At 35.1% G+C, this 21,151-nt stretch overlaps 1 protein-coding gene across 1 annotated transcript in view; it reads right to left on the bottom strand.

The window, feature by feature from the left end:
* The window catches only part of LOC311170072 (putative ATP-dependent RNA helicase DDX60), a gene marked incomplete at both ends in the record, with an annotated part of 60,042 nt that extends 39,179 nt beyond the window's left edge, over positions 1–20,863 (bottom strand). The window contains 13 exons of the mRNA XM_084232403.1: positions 154–320; positions 2,103–2,355; positions 4,710–4,867; positions 7,050–7,165; positions 7,634–7,739; positions 10,206–10,361; positions 11,283–11,424; positions 13,185–13,343; positions 14,792–14,953; positions 16,710–16,826; positions 19,520–19,861; positions 20,066–20,255; positions 20,826–20,863. Coding sequence (XP_084088529.1) covers positions 154–320; positions 2,103–2,355; positions 4,710–4,867; positions 7,050–7,165; positions 7,634–7,739; positions 10,206–10,361; positions 11,283–11,424; positions 13,185–13,343; positions 14,792–14,953; positions 16,710–16,826; positions 19,520–19,861; positions 20,066–20,255; positions 20,826–20,863 — 2,106 coding nt within the window. The remainder of the gene's footprint in view (positions 1–153; positions 321–2,102; positions 2,356–4,709; positions 4,868–7,049; positions 7,166–7,633; positions 7,740–10,205; positions 10,362–11,282; positions 11,425–13,184; positions 13,344–14,791; positions 14,954–16,709; positions 16,827–19,519; positions 19,862–20,065; positions 20,256–20,825) is intronic.
* Positions 20,864–21,151: the final 288 nt, after the last annotated feature.

The raw sequence follows: 21,151 nt of genomic DNA, 5'->3' as shown, positions 1-21,151 counted from the left end.
GAATTACTTCAACTTTGGGTAACTGGGTGACAGAAAGTGATTATGAACTCAGAATAAATATTTCTTGTAAAAAAATCTATAACTATATTTAAAGACATTTTATATATATGACACCTAATAATTACAAAAGTGGAACTATTCTGAAAACATTACCTGAGTTGGAGATAAAGAACTTGCCAACTCTTCAAATCCTAAATACATAAGACATTTAGCTATAAATTGCTGATCTGACTCTTCCAGAAATTCTGGGTATTTTTCCATCAAAGAATGGATCCTTTTCATCATTTGAACAGCTATATTTAAATCTTTTCTTGTTTTACCTTGGCAAAAATAAAGAGTGAAATTGTTATAAAAATCATCAAACATACTCAGCAATCCCTCTGCCCACCTGTGACTATGCAGCTGCTTCTTTTCATCAACTCTCCTTTGCAGGGCAGCAGCCTTCCTGCCTGCCAGTGACCTGTACCTGCCGGGACGTCCCTTCACTGACCTCCCTCAGAGGAGGTTGCTCTCCTCAAGGCCGCCACCTGCAACCATGCAGGCCTCTTGGCAGCTCTTCCTGTCCGCTTCTGCCTATGCAAGTATATTTTACTTTTCTGCCCCTTTTCCTAATAAACCTGCCCTTTAAATATTAAAAAAAATCAAAAATAAAAGTTTGATTATCCAAAATTAGTGAGGTAGTATACCAATCTGACCTAGTAAAAAATTACAGTTTTACTTAACTTTTTTTTTTAAAGATTTATTTATGCATACAAGAGCTGGGGTACAGGACAGGGGTGTGGGGGGTGAGAGGATTCACCAGAGACAGAGTGGGGAGCAGAACAGGCAGATCAACCGAAATACACTGCTGAGGGGAGCAAGCGGGAGAGTAAGGAGAGATCTGTTGCGCCATGTGGGTTGCTCCCTGGCCGGGGATTGAACTCATGTTGCAGTGGCTGCGGACAGCTTCATAAGTTGTGACTTAACCCCTTGCGCCACCAGGGAGGCCCAGTTTTACTTAACATTAATGGAAGCTTTGGAATACAGAAGACTAAGTAAAATAAAACTAAAGTGCGACCATACTCACGTCATCAACTCCAATGACAGATGACAGGATTAAAAAGATATACACACACACACACACACACACACACCATGGATTACTACTCAGTAATTTAAAAGTGGGGTGGGGAGGGGAAGCAAATGAAATGAATTCTTGCCCTTTGTAAAAACATGGATGGGACAGAAAGGATTATATTAAGTGAAATAAGTCAGAAAGGGAAAGACAAATACCAGATGGTTTTACTCATATGTGGAATATAGAGAAACTAAATAAAGAAACTGACAACACTAAACCAAAACAAACCCTGGAAATATGATTGCAGAATTAAGACCACAGGAGGAGCAAGGAGTGAGAACAAAATGGAGAAAGGAGCCAGCGGTCTATGGTAAAGGCCAGTGGGTGCTTTGATGGTGGGTGTGGCATAGTGACATATCTGAGGAGTTGTAAAGCTACTCCCCAAAATATAGTGTTTTAAACAAATGTTATCTCAATTTGAAAAAATTTAAATCAATTATCAGCTTGGAGGCGTCATGGCAACTGATTATTTCATCTGCTATCAATTTACACATCTCTATCTAGTCTTCTTTATCTTCCTCTTTCTAGCATTTCTTTTTCTCTTTTCCCTCTCTACTGTGGAAATTGTAAAGCATAGCTCAAGGAAGCCACCATAGCTTCTGGAGGAATCCAGAAGGCTAGACAAACATGAGCCTACTTTCACCCTTTGGATATCAAAGGTAAATGATGGATTTTTCCTGGTGCCTGACCATATTCCTTGGTTCCCTTCACCATACCTACAACTACCTACACATTTATATTTAAACCTATCTTCGATTATGATTAAATTTGAATTTGCTTATGGATTGTTTATTGATAAAATAGAGGCAATACTTAGAGGAGTTTCATAAAAAGTAGAATTTTATGAATAAATTCATAAAAATAAAATAATTTTACATGCATAAAAATAATGCATATAAGATGCTAGCACAAATTTATGATGTCATCTATTATTATTACCTTTTGCTTATTGATTCTTAATTCATCGAAACACAAAATTATATACCTTCGCCTTGACAGTGTTCCTTCCATGCTTTCAAGCAAGCAGTTAATCCTACCATTTCTACTTTAAATTTCACTGAGGTACTTTTACATGACTTCAAAAAATCTTCCAGATTCTTTGTTCCAGAATTTAAATCCTCTTTCAACTCCTCTTCAATAGAAAGTGACAGAACTTTCCATTTTTGCTGTTCTTTTTGTTCTTCCTTGGCAAGTAACTTCTTCTTGTTCTCTCTAATAATTATATCAGCCTTGGTCTTCTGCCCAAAATGGTAAGAAAGAGATCATGAAACAAGCTGGATAATTCCAAGATAACATGTCATGAATGAGACAATATTTTTAAGTGTATGTTGATAACTTTGACCATTCTTTTCATCCCATTCTCTGGTAGGCACAATTTTAGTTTCCTTGTCTGTGTCTTAAAATTAAAGTCTCTGTTCATTGAAAACTTATGACAAATCAACATAATAAATAACAGCCTCGGGCCTCCCCGGTGGCGCAGCGGTTGAGCGCTGGGTTGCCAAGCTCCTCGTGGCCTCTGCGGCGCCGGTTCGATCCTCGGCTGCTCCCCGGCCACCAGAGGAGGGTCCCACATGGCGCGCAGACCTCTCCTGCCGCCCGCTGCTCCCCTCAGCAGTGTACTTCGGTCCTTCTGCCTGCTCTGCTCCCCGCTCTGGCTCTGGTGAATTCTCTCACCCTCCCGCGCTTCTGACTGTACCCAGTGCTTGTATAAACAAACAAATAAATAAACAAATAAATAAATAAAAGCATATATAAATAAATAAATAAATAAATAAATAAATAACAGCCTCTATAGTTTTCTAGATTTTTGAGAGTATGTATTAAAGATCAGAAAGTAAATATCATAAAATCAAACACATCAAGCCACTGTTTTTCATGTGTCCATGCACTGATACCTGCTGCTCTCCCTTTTCCATTCCCCCAGGGTCAATTCTTTTGTCTCTACTAGTCTTTCAATACACTTCTTCCATGAAACTGTCTCTAACTCTCCAAGCCTAGGTCATAGAGTCCCCTTACCGGGCCATCTCTCAGCCAAAGCATTCATCCACGTACTTATTTGAAATTTTACTTGTCATTCCTTCCCTCAGGATAATTTCCTTGGGCCTCCCCGGTGGTGCAGCGGGTTGAACACAGCGCTATGAAGCTGTCTGCAGCCTCTGCAGCGTGAGTTCGATCCAGCCAACCAGGGAACGGCCCACATGGCGGAGCAGACCTCTCCTGTCTCGCCCGCTGCTCCTCTCAGCAGTGTATTTCAGTCAAGTCTGCCTGTTTTGCTCCCCACTCTGTCTCTGGTGAATCGTCTCACCCCCCACATCTCTGGCCTGTACCCCAGCTCTTGTATAAATAAAATAAATAAATCATAAAAAAAGATTAATTTCCTAAGGCAGGTATGTGCCCTAATTGTCCGTGTGTTCCAAACACAAAACATTTAGTTCTTAAAGTTTGATGAGTGAATGAGGAAAGGGATAGAAATGGATGCATGAGGGCAGGAAAATGACATCCCAAGAAAGAAGAAGGCAAGGTTGCAAAACTCCAACCACACAGGAAGAGAAAAATGGATGCTTCTAGACTTCCACCATTGGCAAATGGATCAATTGCTTAAATACTCTGAAAAAACAGAAAAATCTTCATTATCCTGGTAAAAAATAAACAGGTATTTCACATCTATTTTTCTCATCTCGATATAAAAATTCTTTCATTAGCATTAAGTGAAAACAACTATAATATTAATGTTACTTCAACCTTTCAGTCCAGAGCTTTAGTCACTAAATGCCTTACACTCTTTTTCAAATAAATATACATTTTAAAATGTATTAAGGATCATATACAACCTATTACATGGAGGTTTGACCTTAAGCAAGGAAGTAAAATAAAAAACGATCATATATAAAAATAAAAAGTATGGAGTGGAAAGAAACTACTGAAGAGATTGAAGAAACATCAACTTAAAAATGATAAGAGAGGGGGCCTCCCCGGTGGCACAGTGGTTGAGCGCTGGGTTGCGAAGCTGCCCGCGGCCTCTGCGGCGCCGGTTCAATCCCCGGCTGCTCCCCGGTCACTGGAGGAGGGTCCCGCATGGCGCGCAGACCTCTCCTGCCGCCCGCTGCTCCCCTCAGCAGTGTACTTCGGTCCTTCTCCCCGCTCTGGCTCTGGTGAATTCTCTCACCCTCCCGCGCTTCTGACTGTACCCAGTGCATGTATAAACAAACAAACAAACAAATAAATAAATAAAACATGCCTCTATTAAAAAAAAAAAAATGATAAGAGAGGGCCTCCCCTGGTGGCTCAGGAGGTTGAGCCCAGCGCTGTGAAGCTGTCCACAGCCTCCATCCCGGCGGCTAGCAAGGGTCCCACATGGTGCGGCAGACCTCTCCTGTCTTGCCCGCTACTTCCCTCAGCAGTGTATTTCGTCAGTCTGCCTGTTCTGTTCCCTGTTCTGTCTGGTGAATCCTCTCACCCTCCTGCACATCTGGCCTTTACCCCGGTTCTTGTACAAATAAATAAATAAATCTTTTTCTAAATAAATAAATAAATAAATTGTTTAAAAAAAAAAAGATGAGAAAAAACCCAAGACAGAATTTGCAGAACCTACATTTGTCTTTTTACTCTTCTGTTCACTGAAATTCTTTGTCTTGACAGCCTGGGTTACAATGAATTTTGAAGTAACTGATTCTAATGAACTTCCATAAAATCGTTGATAAGCATGGTATTTTTGGTAGGATTTCATAGCATAAAAATTTTCAGATTTTTCTGAAAAAAAGATAAGATAATATGTAACACTTCTGCATTTTTTCAATAGTATTATCACCAATTCTTCACACAATCCCAGCCATGCATGTGCTTTTCTTCTGATTTTGGAACAGTAATTTAGTCTGTTAAGAAGGACTCTTAAGTCAGACTAAGGCAAGAATAATTTCTTACTTTACTGGAAATGACAACATAATCCCTCATTATCTACCTCCAAAAACAAATACCAGGAGGATACAAATAATGACACATTTGGAGCATTACCACTATCATGTGCCCTATAAATGGGGTTAAGAAGAGGAAAGTAGAAAGAGTGAAAAAATATTACTATCAAAATATTCCAACTTTTTGCATCACCAGATAGAAAAACGCTTACTCTGGGGATAACTACAGAGCCAAGAGCAGGTGGATGAGAAAACCTTTACTGGGGTAAAATCCAACGGCCTAGGAAACCCAGCAATCACACCTAAGAAATTATAGTACTAAGTAAGTTGGTTGCTTCTTGGCAATAGTTTATTTATTTAAATATAATTATAAACTATCTTGTCCAATAGTTCTCTAACTTGTAGATTACAGGACAATACATTCACCTGTTTGCTCAAAATTAGAGTAACAGAAAATTATTTTGGAACTGCCAATTCAAACCACTACAAAAAAAGTAAATCTACTAAGTTCAACAGTTGGTTTGGCAAAGGGAAACCCCACCGACTGGGAGAAAATTTTTGCACACAACACTAATGATAAAGGACTGATCACAAATATCTACAAAGAGCTGATGAGACTCAACAAAAACAAAGAAAATGATCCAGTCAAAAAATGTGCAGAAGAGCTAAAAGGAAACTTCTCCAAAGAGGAAATACAAATGGCCAACCGGCATAGGAAAAAATGTTCAACATTACTTGCAATCTGGGAAATGCAAATCAAAACTACAATGAGATACCATCTTACACCAATGAGAATGGCACATATTAAAAAACTAGCAGCAACAAATGTTGGCGAGGGTGTGAAGAAAAAGGAACTCTCCTGCACTGCTGGTGGGAGTGCAAACTGGTCCAATCACTATGGAGAGCTGTGTGGGGATTCCTCAACCTACGAAAGATAAAGCTTCCATATGATCCAGCAATTCCACAACTAGGTATTTACCCAAAGGACACAGAAACAATAATTCCCAAGAGCACCTGCATCCCTATGTTTATAGCAGCACTATTTACAATAGCCAAGCTTTGAAACAACCTAAATGCCCCAAAATAGATGACTGGATCAAGAAGATGTGGTACATATACACCATGGAATATTACTCAGCATTCAAAAAAGATAAACACATGCAATTTGCAGCAACATGGATGGCGCTGGACGGGATCATGCTCAGCGAAATAAGCCAGAAAGGAAAAGAAAAATACCGGATGGTCTCACTCATAGCAGGAATCTAGAAAACCTAAATAAGGGACCAGGAAAAAGAATAACTATAAGAAAGAAAAAATCTAAATCAACAAACAACTATGAACCAGAGACATGCTATGGGGTGGGGTGCGGGGGTGGATAGGAAGTATTGGGGTCAAAATAAGGGGGTTGCAATTGTATGGGGAATATAAAAATAAAATTAAAAAAAAAGAGTTGGTTTGGGTGTTTCTTTCTTTTTTTTTTTTTTTGTTTTTTTGATGGTGGTAAATGTTCCACAATGAAATGCATAACTATTAGGTGAATAAATTAACCCCTATTTGTACTAAGATAGCAAACAACTTCCTCACTCTCTAAGAACTGTGTCCTTTCTCAGTCTGGTCAAAGGTGACCGCTATTGTATTCTTACACCATTGACGTCGTGCCTCTTGCAGAATTTTATATAAATGACATGTCTAACTTTTATTTGGTGTTAGCTATTTGAATGGGTGAGTGGAAATCCCTTTAATTTGCATTATTGATCTGTAATTATGTTGAGTCCATCATTACATGCTCACTGGCTGTATATCTTCCTTTGTGAATTAATTAATTTTTTTCCACTTATACCTACATACAGCTGATAGTCAATAAACAAAGTAAAACTTACATTACCATCTTTGCTGGCATGTAGGTATTTTACAGACTGTTCTTATTCAATAAATACAATTTGTGGCTCATAATATAATTTGTTACTAGAAAAAGCAGAGTGAAATTGATTTTAATTTATTTCACCAATCACAGAGCTCACCTTCAAAGTTACATTTGGTCCTCTCATAATGGTCACTAAGGGGTCTGTGAGAATGCCAGTGTACAAGTTCATCAAATTCCTTTTGTTTAACCAGTGATGTTACAATAGGATCATCACTATGTTACAAAAAGAAATATGCACATTTTAGATGGTATGCCTCCAACCAGATATAGCACAAATTAATTTTATAGTAGAAACATTAATGATTTTTACAATAATTTTAAAAATCATAGCCTCCTTTTCTCTTTGTATGGGTAGTAGCAACCAAAGAGCAATTTATTAGAGGCTTAAGAACTAAGAACCCACTCCACGTCTATAACGTAACACCAACACCAACAAATATAATTCATCCTTTCATTTCAATTATGCAGCTGGAGTAATTTTACTTTAAAATCAAACTCAAGTTAATTTTCACTTAGTAATGATCAAAGAACCTTAATAAATTTGTTATTAAATTCATTATGTGTTATAAACATACATTTACATCTAATAAGCTTTATTTGGTCTCTTGCATTTCAAAGAATTTTTAATGAGTAATTCATCTATTCCATGCAAGTTATTGATTGAGGCACTCTAGGATTTACCTCTTTAGGAAAGGCAAGTCTTTCAAAATGTCTCCAACAAATTCATCAACCACCTCACAGGACATTGGAATGAAGCCTAAAGTAGGAATCTTTTCCATGGAGGTATCTGTAAACAAGCCAAAAATTAAGATCAAACATGAAAATTTCATACAGGAATATTACACATTATTTTTTGAAATTTCATATTAAAAATAGTTTTCATTGATTTTATTTACATTCAATTACAGTCATTTCCATAAAACTATTTCCCACATTAAAGAGTATAAACAAATAGATGGCATTTAGGTAGAGAGAGAGAAAAAGAATACTGTTTTCTTTTTTTGAATGTTTACTCCTTTTATGAGACAAACAATTTAAATGGGAAACCTCAGAGATTTCCTACATATATTTTTTTCATTACACCAGAATAAAAAAGTAGCAGGGAAATGCAGATGGCAGTTTAATTATTTTATATCATTACAGCATTCCCTTGAGATCTTTATACATGTGTATATATGATTGATAGATACCATAATATATATCACATACGTAGCATATATCATATGCTAGCTAATCAAAGCCTTTTTACTTAGATTCCAGATCATATTCTAGGTAAGCTGCCACTGCTGTACTCATCATCGCCTTGGTGTTTGCTGTTCCTGTGTTTGCCAGATACCTTCCCACTACAAGTCCCTGCAACTACCTGCCTGAGCACTTATCTTTCTAGAGACCATTCTGGGCAGACCAAAAGTGCTAAAGATTAATACCGCAGAGATAACCCTCCTGCAGAGATTCCCATTAAAATATGCCAATAATTGCCTATAATGGAAAAATACCTATCAATGTGTCCTTCACTCCTGTAGTTGATATCTCACCTAACCACTCCCTTATTCTACCTTCCTGGGATCAATAACCTACTGACTCAAGAGCATTTGTCAGGCAAAGTTTATCCTGACAGGAGGATAGAACAGATAGTTCTTTCCCATATTCTGAATATACACTTTTATTATTATGTCCTATTCATTATATACAAATATCTTCAGTGATGCTATGATGAATAAATCAGTTTTTGTATTTATGAAAACATTCATATTACCCCTTCACTCTTAAATCATATTTTAAGATTCATATATAAAATCACTATATTCATATATAAAATCACTATATTCATATATAAAATCACTATAAGATTCATATATAAAATCACTAGATTCATATATAAAATCACTATATATAAAATCACTATAATCACACTATATTCTATATTCACCAGAATATAGACTATTAGACTAATTTTTCTTCCCTTTTAGGCAGCTATTTCTTTTAAGATAATTATTTTTGATATTCTACAATTTTACTGCATTGTGTTTTTATGTGTGTGTGTTTAATTTATGGCACTTATTACTCCATAATACAAGCTGAATGTGAAATTCTGGTCTTTTATCAATTCCTGCAAGTACCCAGTCATGATCTCTTCAAATATTGTCCAACCCATTGTGTTCATTCTGTTTCTAAAAGTCTAAATGAGTGAAATGTGGACTTCTTCATTCTATCCTGCGCATTACCTTTAACATTACTTTTCTATTTTTATCTCAAAATCTTTTGCTTATTTCATTAAATTTTCTTAGCTTTGTTGAAATATATCAACATATCATATTTGTAAGTGTAAGGTGTACATCTCAATTTCTACACATGATTGATTATTTTGATCTATTTCTATTTGACAAATTTTCTTGAGCAACATCGTCAACTTTTTTATTCATCACAATATTTTTATTTCTAGAAGTTTAGCTATTTTAAAATGTGAATGGTATTTTTTACAATATTTTGTTATTTTCTCATGTTTCAAAGTTGGTATTTGAGCTCTTTAAGCATAAAGACACATATTTACTTTTGAAAATTACAAAATAAGAAATACATCTAGTTCTAGTACTTTAGCTTACTGCTTCTCTACTGGTTTATTTCTTCTGTTATTTCATGAATTTATATTTGCACTCATATTTGGCAAAGAATCCTATAAAATCAGGGTTTACAATGTGTTCCACTACCCAGAATTTGCCAGATAGCTTTGATCACTTAACATTAATTTTCTGGTTTACAATTGTTTTGACTCTACAAGTACAGTAAATTGAAGCCTCAGATTCTTGGGAGGCAGTCCTATAATTAGAAATTCTAAGAACAATTTTACTTTGCATTACCCAGAAATAAATCTCCCCTTCATTTTTGGTCCCTGAAAATTTCTATTCTATGGTTTTCAATTTAGCTATAACTATGTGAAAAGATGTTTGACGTCTCTTATCCAACATTTCAATTTTTTTCCACAAGAGTTCTCAGTTGATCTATAGACACACACTCACACACACACACACACATCTCAGCTTTTTTTTTAATTGACAATGATGCTAATTCCAAGCAAAACATATAACTCTTCAAATTATAACACATCACCCCGTAATATGACAGAAGTGATAATTTATTATTAAAATGCTTAGTGTCAGCAAGTTAGTTTTATTTGCATTTAGCTAGAAGAACTTTCAATTTCATTTTTCAGATGAACAAAGCTTTTATTCCAAATTAATTTGGAATTTATTACCTTTGACTGGTGATGGGTTCTTTTGAAGGAAAGGAAGTTGCGTTGCTCTTAGAGGAAATGGCTTTCCAACATCAAACTTAGTGACCAATTTTGATACAGTGCTCCAGAGATGTTCATAGTCATTCACAATGGCACGACCCAAATTCAAATTCAGGCCTAGATGATAGTGAAAAATATTAAATGTCTTGTTCACAGACAAGACACGTTTAAGTATTAAATGTTAATGACCTTTTCAGTGAGTTCCATGTCACCTAAATGAAAACAGTCCTAAGTGTCGAACATGATGTTCTAGAGTTTAAAATTTATCTTGTTTCCCTATCTGACAATATAGAGTAAGATTATAACCACCCTACCTAACAATGACAAATGGTGGATATCAGAACACTCTTTAAGATAATAAAAATATCATACCAAACATAACTTATAATGGATAAAACTGAATAAAAACTGTAATTTTTAGAGACAAAAAAATTTGTAGGGGATTGCTAAATTTATATGTAGCAAATTAATTACAATTTTTTCAATATAAAGAAACCAAATCTTAGAGGTCAAAAAGCTTCAATAATGTTCAGTCATAGTATGGTTCTCCTAAAATGTCTTTTATTATCACTGGTTATTAAGAAACAGTGAGAAAATAATTCAAAACAGAAAAATGGATTATATAATATAGATATATTAATAAGGTTTATATTTAAAAATGTTAAAATTCCCTAATATCTAGTAGTAGAAGTATTCCACTAATTACAGCAAATATAAAAAATTAAGCATATACTTAAATGAAAAACTCAACTATTAAAATTACCTAGAAATTCTAGAAATGTCAAATGCCCAAACACACATTTTTTTTCCAAAAAATACTTGTGGAGCAATAGTCAGTTCAAAATGTTTTAAAACATAAGATTTACTCAGATTACAACTACATAAAAGTGATATACACATGAATAAACAAATATTGAAAGGAAAATAATTGATAGGTTATATGTTGGAAGTACAGGATAATGATTTTAAAGCATTATATCTTGATAATGTCACTCTTTGAATGATAGTAAAATTATTGTAATATAACTAAGGTGGTACCTTGAACACTTTCATCTTCATAATAAAAAGCAATATTCTTCAACAAAAGGTCATCACTTAAGTCAGAAAGGTGAGTTAAATTCAGATCCCACGATTTTGATTTGTTTATATTAGTCAGGATGAAATATTCACACCACTTTTTCTAAAAAAAGGAAAATAAAACTAAGTTATTGGTCATTTTACATTAACAATAAACTATGATTTCAAACATGTCTATAATTCAGGGGCCTCGCAGGTGGTGCAAGCGGTTAAGATGCAGCACTATGAAGCTATGGGCAGCCATTGCAGCACGAGTTCAATCCCTGGCCAGGGAGCTGACCCACATGGCTCAGCAGACCTCTTCTATCTCACCCGCTGCTCCCCTCAGCAGTGTATTTCAGTCAACCCACCTGTTCTGTTCCCCATTCTGTCTCTGGTGAATCCTCTCACCCCCTACACCTCTGGCCTGTACCCCAGTTCTTGTATGCGTAAGTAAATAAGTCTTTTTTAAAAATGTCTGTAATTCAATAGAAAGGCAATTTGGTAGGACTTCTCCAGTTCTTACTAATGAATATAAGACCTTTTGAACTGGAGAGTGATGAAAACTTTATACTTTAAAGATTAAAACATAAGCTCAAACTGAACAAAATTGAATTCAGCATAGTTCTTTATTCTGTTTTTGAAGGTGGTAGGGTGGGATGTTTAAGTATGCCCTCATTTTTCCTCAGTGATTCACCCAATACAAGTATATTAGGTAAGTATTTTGAACTGGCTTCATACTGGGTTGGTTCTGAAATACTTTCCTTGAACATTTTAACTATGAACTGAGATCCTAATAAAAGGTTTGTATTAAATGATCTACTAATCTCATTTCTGGGCATCCAGTCTAAACTATCCCCAAATGAAAGGAAGAATCTTACAAGCAAAGAAACTGGAGAATAGTAGAATTTCTAAAAACAACAGTTTAAGCCCTATCAATATCCCAGGTAGAGAAATGGGTAAGTAACTTGTGGTACATCCACTAAAAAAGGGACTGATAATCATTAGAAATGATGCTAACTAAGAGTATGAAAGAAAATAGAAAAATATATGTATATAATGTATATATAATGTATATATACATATAAAATGTATAAAATAATGTATATATACATATAAAATGTAATACATATATTACATATAGTTCCAATGTAAGAATAACAAACAGCAAAGGAAAAAAACTGCAATTAAAATAAAGAAGTCAAAATATTAATAGTTAGTCAATATTGATTTAAGCAGGTAACATTTTTCTATTTACCTCAAGTCTACATATTTTCCCAAAATAGCCTCTATTGTGGACGCAAATAGTAAACTTTAGGTTGATCTCAATTCCTCTACAGAACAGACACAAAAACCTGACCTCCACTGAGAAGTAAAAAGGAAACTGACAGCCTTTTTCATTAGGTCGAGTAGATATCATGCTATTGTTATGACTACCAAGCAGAGCTATTGAAATTAGAAAGGGATTGATTTTTTTAAAGGTTTGTTTATTTATGGATACAAGAACTGGGGTACAGGCCAGAAGTGTGGGGGGGGTGAGAGGATTCACCAGAGACAGAGTGGGGACAGAACAGGGAGATTGACCGAAGTACACTGCTGAGGGGAGCAGCAGGCGAGTCAGGAGAGGTCTGCTGTGCCATGTGGGTAGCTCCCTGGCCAGGGATCAAACTCGTGCTGCAGTGGCTGCGGAGAGCTTCATAGGTTGCGTCCCAACCCCTTGTGCCACCAGGGAGGCCCAGAAAGGGATTGATTTAAGTCCATAAAAATCTCTGAAGTACCCCCAAAGGAAGATGTTCCCAAATAAATATATTTGTGACAGTGACTGTCATTTTTATCTACAAAACAGTTGAAGCAAAAAAATAAATAAACTAAGAGTATATTTACCATTTTTAAGGAAATGCGAATGTCCTTATTCCAGTGGGAAGTGATGACTCTAGAACAAGCTCTTTGAGAAAGAGGCAAGTGGATTAAAAGAACCACACTGAGACAATGCAGTTTACACAAATCTTCCATATCTTGCAGGGACACACAATTACTTTCCACCTGCATAAAATAAAGACAGTATTTCGAAAGCAGCAGATGGTGGAGCAGACTTTTGCACATGCTACACCAAGGACATCCTTGTCATGCAGGATTATGGCATTATTGCATTCTTCACTCTATACTTTGAGAGTCTTTTTCTTCATACATAAACTCAACTGCAATTACACAGGTGAGAGCTAAGAGGGATGGGAACTGGTAATTCCACAGCAGTTTACATAAAGCATTTTCCAATATTTTTAGTTAAGTCAAACGTCCTTGATCTAATCAGGCAGTTCATAAACCCATGGTCGCCAGCTTGATGCTGGTAGAATTGCATAGCAAACGCTCTATCTGTCCAAGACTTTATATTTTAAAAGTAATATTGAAAATGACAAAGGTGAGAGAATCAGGAAGGAAATATACCTGAGAAAATTACTCAACGTGAAAAAGAGGGAAAAGTGGGCACATTTCTCGTGACAAGACAAGGACCTCATAGCTACCTTCAAATATTTGCAGTGCAGTCAGTGGAACAAGATTAACATCTGCTAGAGGACCTCCAGGGAGCAAATAGGGCCTAATGACTAGAAGTTCCAGAGGGCACATGTGGTTAAATATCATTTTTATGATAATGATTTAATTTGGCACACTAAGTATGTTTATTTCACTACAAATATTTCTACACAAAAAAGTAGATATTGAAAGGCCAAATAGAGAAAATGCTAAGTAAAAGATGATGAACCCTGTCCACTAAGCATCTCTCAGCATTCAGATTGTATAAAATACAAAGTATATGTACATGTGTGCATGTATGTGTGCACATCTATAGAAGGATGACCAGCTGGGTAGCAAACCCACACTAGACAACAGATAGTTAATGGACCCTGTTAGTCATAAAGAAGGCTAAGAACTTTAGCATTTCTCCAGCTAGGATGGCATCAAGGCATTATAGCAGGAATGTTCTTTCAAACAGTTTGGTCTTGTAGAACTTTAGCAAGACAGACTTGGGTTCTATCCACACTGCTATTTAGTAACTTAGGTTTAAGAATTGTTAAGATTGTCTGAAACTCAGTGCTCCCAAATGTGAAATAAAAATACCAACACCCCCTTCGAAATGCTATTGTGAGGAATGAATGGCACAAGGCATATAAGAGGCCCAGAAAATTGTCACATTGTAGGTTCTCCCAGGTGCTAATTTCTTTTCTTATTTCTCCTTCTTTTGTAGATTGAATAAATTAGACTACATATGTATTAAGGGAAACATCTGAACAGTAAAACATGAAATCATGTAACAGCAAGTAGATGTTTCTTAACAAAAATAAAAGCTAGTTTTTCCCCCATTTTTGGAAATTTATGTAAATAAATTAGGGGAATACATCAAATAACAAATGGAAGAAATAGAAGAAGAAAACCAGTAAGATTTCATAAATGGAGAGCAAAGGGGTTCCATAGTAAAGCGCTAACAATCTCACCTGTGTGATGTCAATTTTCTGATCAGAGTCAGTCTCCTTTTTGTTTTCTAAAGATTGCTGGTACATTTCCAAAGATAAGGAGCAAGCAGTAGCGCAAAGAACACGCCGAATATCAGATCCTTCAGGCCAGAGTTGCTCAAGCAGAGACATAGTTTCACAGGCCTGTCATAGAAGGGAATAAGAAAATACTAGGCCTCACTAGGCCCACCATCAAAATAAATAAACAAAATTTCCACTAACATGCTGGACTTTGCTAGACTGTCAGAAAAGGACACCATTAAATTAACCTAAATTTGATTAAGTGATTAAGTTAGGGATCCTGTAATACACCTATCATAAAAATGAAGAAAAAGAAAGGGAAGTATCATGAGCTACTATAAAAAATGATAGCAGGAAAAAAAACTGCACAGATTGACTGAGGAAAATCTCGTTGTCACCATCAAAAATATCAATAACAACTGTGACAATAGCTATGAAGCAGAAGATACTCTGAGTTTATACTTTAAATATGATTAGACTAAATCAAACACTTGATAATATGAAAAATGATCTTTATGCAAGGACTCATAAGCCAGAAATAGAAAGAGTAAGAACATGACAAAGTAATTAATTCAGCAAAATCTTAGACAAGGCAAATGAAGAGTAAATTACAAGATGCCTGGAAGTTGCTAATCTCAAAAAGGCAATAAAAGCCACTTGAGAAAGGTTAGTTCCCAGATCTTGGCTTCTAAATGCCATTTTCCAATGAAAGTAATCAGAACTCTTCAGAGAAGAGGAAATCTTAAATTCAGAGCTGACCAGGGAAACAGAAGATAAGATTGGAACATCTTGTGGTTTCAAGCAGTAGAGAGTGATCAAATAATGGAGCTTAATGAGATGGGAGATGAATATACATCCATGAACCCATTGCCACATCTAAGACATGGTTCATTTTGAAAGAAGAAGATGGAGGCTTGTGAAAAGATGCAGATGCAAACCTGAAGGAGTTTCTAATGTTTACACCAGAAGCAGTCTGAAGACCAAAATAGTTATAATATAGCACTTTAACTATAATATAAAATAAGTAGCCACTAGCCCATACTCATATAAGTAAATAAGCAAGTCAATGGCAAAGAATGAAACAGAAAATAGTCATTAGACAAAAGCATCTTCCATAACCGTTGCAGATAAGATTCACTGATGAATTCTAAAATTAATCAGCAAAATTTTGAGAAGAAACAGGGGTTGCACTAATATATATATATATATATATATATATATATGTATATATATTAGCTTCAAAGACAGTGTGTGTGTGTGTATATATATATATATATATATATATATATATATATATATACACTAGCTTCAAAGACAATAACTTCACAGTAGAAAATGCAGGCAGGCACCAACTTCACCAGTGGTAAACACATCAATATTATGAATCTTTGATACAATGCACTGAGAACACAACATCAATGCAGAAGTTTTCTTGCCAAGAATACGTAACCTCATTGCAATCATAGGAAGTCATCAGACAGCCCTACTGGTGGGGTATTCAAAAAATATTTGGTCAATATTCTTCTGAAATATCAAGGTCATGGAAGGCAAGGAAAACCAAAAAAAAAAAAAAAAAAGATTACAGATTGGAGGAGACTTGAGAGAAATTACAACTAAATGGATGTGATCCCCTGGATAGAATTCCTGGAGCAAAAAAAAAAAAAATTAGTGGGAAAAGTAAATGAAATATGAATAAGTTTAATAAATATTGGTGCTAAAGTCATGGTTTTGGTAAATGTACAAGGTTACACATATTAACATTAAGGGGACTTAGGTGAGAAGTATATGGGAACTGTATCCTATTTCTGCAACTTCATAAGTAAGTAGTTAAATAAGTCATCCTAATAAAAAGTTGTTTTTTTTTTTTAAGTTTTAGTACCTTTTCCATCATATTTTCCCATTTCAAACTTCCAGAAAGGCATTCTAATGCTGAAACTCTACGGTGCTTCATTTGTTTAATCAGGGCATGATAAGCATTTTCAATCACCATTTTCTTCTGTAAAAGGAATGAAAGTAACATAAATTTTCATGAATGAAATATCTAATTACTTCATCTAGAGAAAATATATTGAAGATATACTTGTTACAATATATTTTTAAGTTTAAAAAATGACACTAATATCTAAATTAGAGAACATCAGCAATGTTTTAAAAGTCTAGTAAACAGCATTCATTTGTCTTTGACAAATTAAATTTTGACTGGGAATTTAGAGAATTTTGCTTTTTAACACCTTTATTAAGGTATAACTAACACTCAATCCAATGGTATAATCCAATGGTTTTTGACAAATTAACAGAACAGTGCAAATCATCAGAATCTAATTTTAATACATTTCACATACCTCCAAATGAAACATCTTACCTATTTAGTGCATTACATTTTATTATAAAAATTTTCAAATATGCACCAAAAAATAGAGCAACACAACCTCCCACCAGGATACTTGTCATCCAACTGAAACCATTACCAACCTACATCGTATTTTCATTTGTATGTCTGCAGTCCTCAAATTGGTAAGTAAAATAAGTTCTTTAAAATGCGTGTTCAACAATATGGACATTTTGTTCAATAAATGGTGCTGGGAAAACTGGACCACCACATGCAAAAAAATGAAACTAGACCACTACCTTTCGCCTTACACAAAAATCAACTCAAAATGGATAAAAGAACTGGACATAAGACCTGAAACCATAAAATACATAGAAGAAAATATAGGTAAAACACTACAAGACATCGCAATAATATCTTTAAAGACTCATCACCTAAGGCAAAGATAGTCAAGGAAAAGATAAACACCTGGGATTATATCAACTGAAAAGCATCTGCACAGCAAAAGAGACATTAACCAAAACAGAGACACCCCACCTGATTGGGAAAAAATCTTTGCACCCCAGTCAACTGATAAGGGACTGAACACAAAGATTATACAAAGAGGGCCTCCCCTGTGGCGCAGCGGTTGAGCGCTGGGTTGCGAAGCTGCTCGCAGCCTCTGCAGCGCCGGTTCTATCCCCTGACGCCCGGTGAGGGTCCCACACATGGTGCACAGATCTCTCATGATGCCCGCTGCTCCCCTCAGCAGTGTACTTCGGTCCTCCTGCCTGCTCTGCTCCCCGCTCTGGCTCTGGTGAATTCTCTCACCCTCCCGCACTTCTGACTGTACCCAGTGCATTTATAAACAAAAACAAAACAAACAAATAAATAAATAATAAAAACATGCCTCTATTAAAAAAAAGAAAAATGATGTAAAAAAATTTTAAAAATTAATATATATTAAAAAATAAAAATAAAAAATATTTTAAAAAGCAAGTTCAACAAATCAGGAAATTAAAAAAATAGAAAATTTATAATTTTACCAAAAAATGAAATTCTCCACTAAAAAAAATCTTAAGGAGAGATTTAGAAGGATATTTGCAGGCCACTCTTCAAACCCAAAAACTGAAATGGTGTCAACAGAATAACATGAAATCAATTGATTACAGAACCTCCTCCCAACATGAAAATGAATGTGGAGGCTGTTCCTGCTCATAGCCAGCGAACAACCTCAGCAACTGACTGGAGTACTAACTAAAGTAATATAAACTAATCTCAGATTCCATGACAATCATGTACATGTTTCCAAATACCATGAAGCATAAGACATTATTTCCAAGGAGTAAGAAATAAAGACTGAAAAAATCATTTTCTAATTTAGAATATAGAATTCACCAAAAGTAGTGAAACTTAAACAGAAACTAGACATTTATAAAATTGGAATATACTTTTGACTTCCAAAAACTTTAGTTATAATTGTCAAATATATCGATGCAGCAAAATATCATGGCATTAAAATTCTAAATACTTTGAAGTTTCTATTAATGATTTGATATTAAGAAATAACGTTATTTTATTTCTTTCCCTACTCATCAACTTTCTTGTTTTCTCATTAGAAACCACCATATTACCTGTTTTATTATTATGTCTCAGCTACAGAGCATAACTTTTGCCTCCGATTTCATGTATTTCTGGCATTCCTTACCTTGAAGGGAGTAACCAGAGCAGTGAAGCACATCAGGGCTATAATCAGAGGGTCTCGTCAAATACATGCTCTATTATTCATTTGGCATTAACAGTGGGCAGATTACTCATTTAAATATCTATTTCCTCATTTATAAAGCAGATCTGCTATGACCTACCTTCCAGGATTGTTGTAAAGTTTCAATGAAATGACTCATGGGAAGACCAAAACCATTGTTATGACAAGAGGTGCTCAATAAATTATGGCATGTGTATTATTTGTTATTACTACTATTAAATTTCTATACCTATCTGTGAAACCTATGATAATTTCCATAGAAGAGGTACAAATAGGGCCTCCCTGATGGCGCAGGGGTTAGTCTCAGCCACTGTGGCATGAGTTCAATCCTGGCCAGGGAGCTAACCCACATGGCGCAGCAGACCTCTCCTGTCTTGCCCACTGCTCCCCTCAGCAGTGTATTTCAGTAGATCCGCCTGTTTTGTTCCCCAGTCTGTCTCTGGTGAATCCTCTCACCCCCGGCACCTCTGGCCTACACCCCAGTTCTTGAATGCATAAATAAAAATTAAATTAATCTTTTTTAAAAAGGAAGAAGATGTAGAAATAAAGCTGACTCAAGCAATTCAGAAAATTTTACGAAACTCTGGAAAGATTTTGTCCCTCAGATGCAAATTACCTCCTTGTAAAATATCTGGTTTCTATGCAGGCTTGGCATAAGGTATGCATAAAGACGAAGAATATCAGATTCTTGTCCATAGGAAAGCACAGCATTGATCTTCATTGACCAAGAATGAATGATTAAAAAGTTGAAAAGGTGTGTTTGTAGTTGGTTCAGACCTACATCTGCAACTATCACAAAATATGGGCAACTCTCTTCCAAGAAAATTTTCCACTCTTGTGACAAGCATCCAGAAAATTCTGTTCGTATATCAATATTGGTATTATGCTGAAGATGTAGAATTAAAGCAGTTCTCAAAGAAAGAAGTTCAGGGACACTGAAATATGCAAACTCAGCATCCTGTGGGGTAGAAAGAGAAGTAAATTAGTTTGCATTTATCAAGTTCACTGGTTTAATTGGTTTATACATGTTACAAGTCATTAATTTTCTTAATTTTTACATATACATTGCTTTGTAATAGGAAAAAAAAAACCCTATAAGACAATGAGGAATTTTAGTATTGGTTCTCAAATCATACAAAAGAACTCAACTGTCACATGTTACCTGGAAAAAAACTATGGCAAATTGTCCTCCTTTTCTAGTAAGATCCACAAGGTAGTGTTCAACCAGATAGAAGAAGTGCAGTTCCTGTCCCGGTTTTAATGATTTATCACATATGCATGAGATAAGTAATGCATCGCCATCAACCAGGAAAAATTCAGATTCGACAAAATCATTGAATAAACTGGAATATCTAAAATAAAGGCATTATGCACAAATTACATATAGATTAAATAATGTCCTGATAAGGCAAAAGCATTGTTATTATCTCATTATTTAAATAGCTGGATTTTTGACCAACTGTTTTACATTGGGTTCTATGGTAACACATTTTAACTATATCCATATGCAGGGCTATCCTTCATAAGAAGACAGGAGCATTTCCATTTTTTAGCAAAAACAAAAACTTATGCTCAAAGTGATAATGCATATGAGCTAAAGCCATACGGCAGAATCTGGATTAGACTCAGGAATTTAACACCTATAGTCAAAATTTAAACCTGTATTATAGTTCCTTACTGATCAGTCAGTCCAATTCCTTTATAAAACCATGGGATCATTGACAAACCAACAATTGAGGATAAAGAAAGAAAACAGTTTCCAATAAGCATAAAATAGTGCTCTAAAAGTTCAGTGTTGACAATGATAGATAGATAGATAGATAGATAGATAGATAGATAGATAGATAGATAACACCTTAGGCCAAATAGATTAAAGGGAATATAAGATTTTACATCCCTTTGTCTATTACGACAATACTTACTCAGCTCCCAGCATTTCATTCAAAATTAACTTTGACATCTGCTCTAAAATCATTGTGTCTTCTTCTAAGAAAGAGAGAAAGAGAATAGATCATTTTTAATGATTAATCTTTTTTTAAAAGGGCTATCATTTACTTATCATTTGAGAAAGAAAAAAAAGTAGTAGTTTAGTTCTATTACATGTATGTAACTTAAATAATCATTATTTTACAATCTATAAATGTTTTAAATTGAAACATCCATTCTTGCTATCAACCAACCTGAACTGGAAATTATTAAGTAGCAAATATCCTTAATATCCTTGGTATTGTTAATGAAAATGGCAGAC

This window comes from Talpa europaea (genome assembly GCF_964194135.1).
Source record: "Talpa europaea genome assembly, chromosome: 4".
NCBI lineage: Eukaryota > Metazoa > Chordata > Mammalia > Eulipotyphla > Talpidae > Talpa > Talpa europaea.
This window is presented reverse-complemented; position numbering and strand designations above follow the sequence as displayed.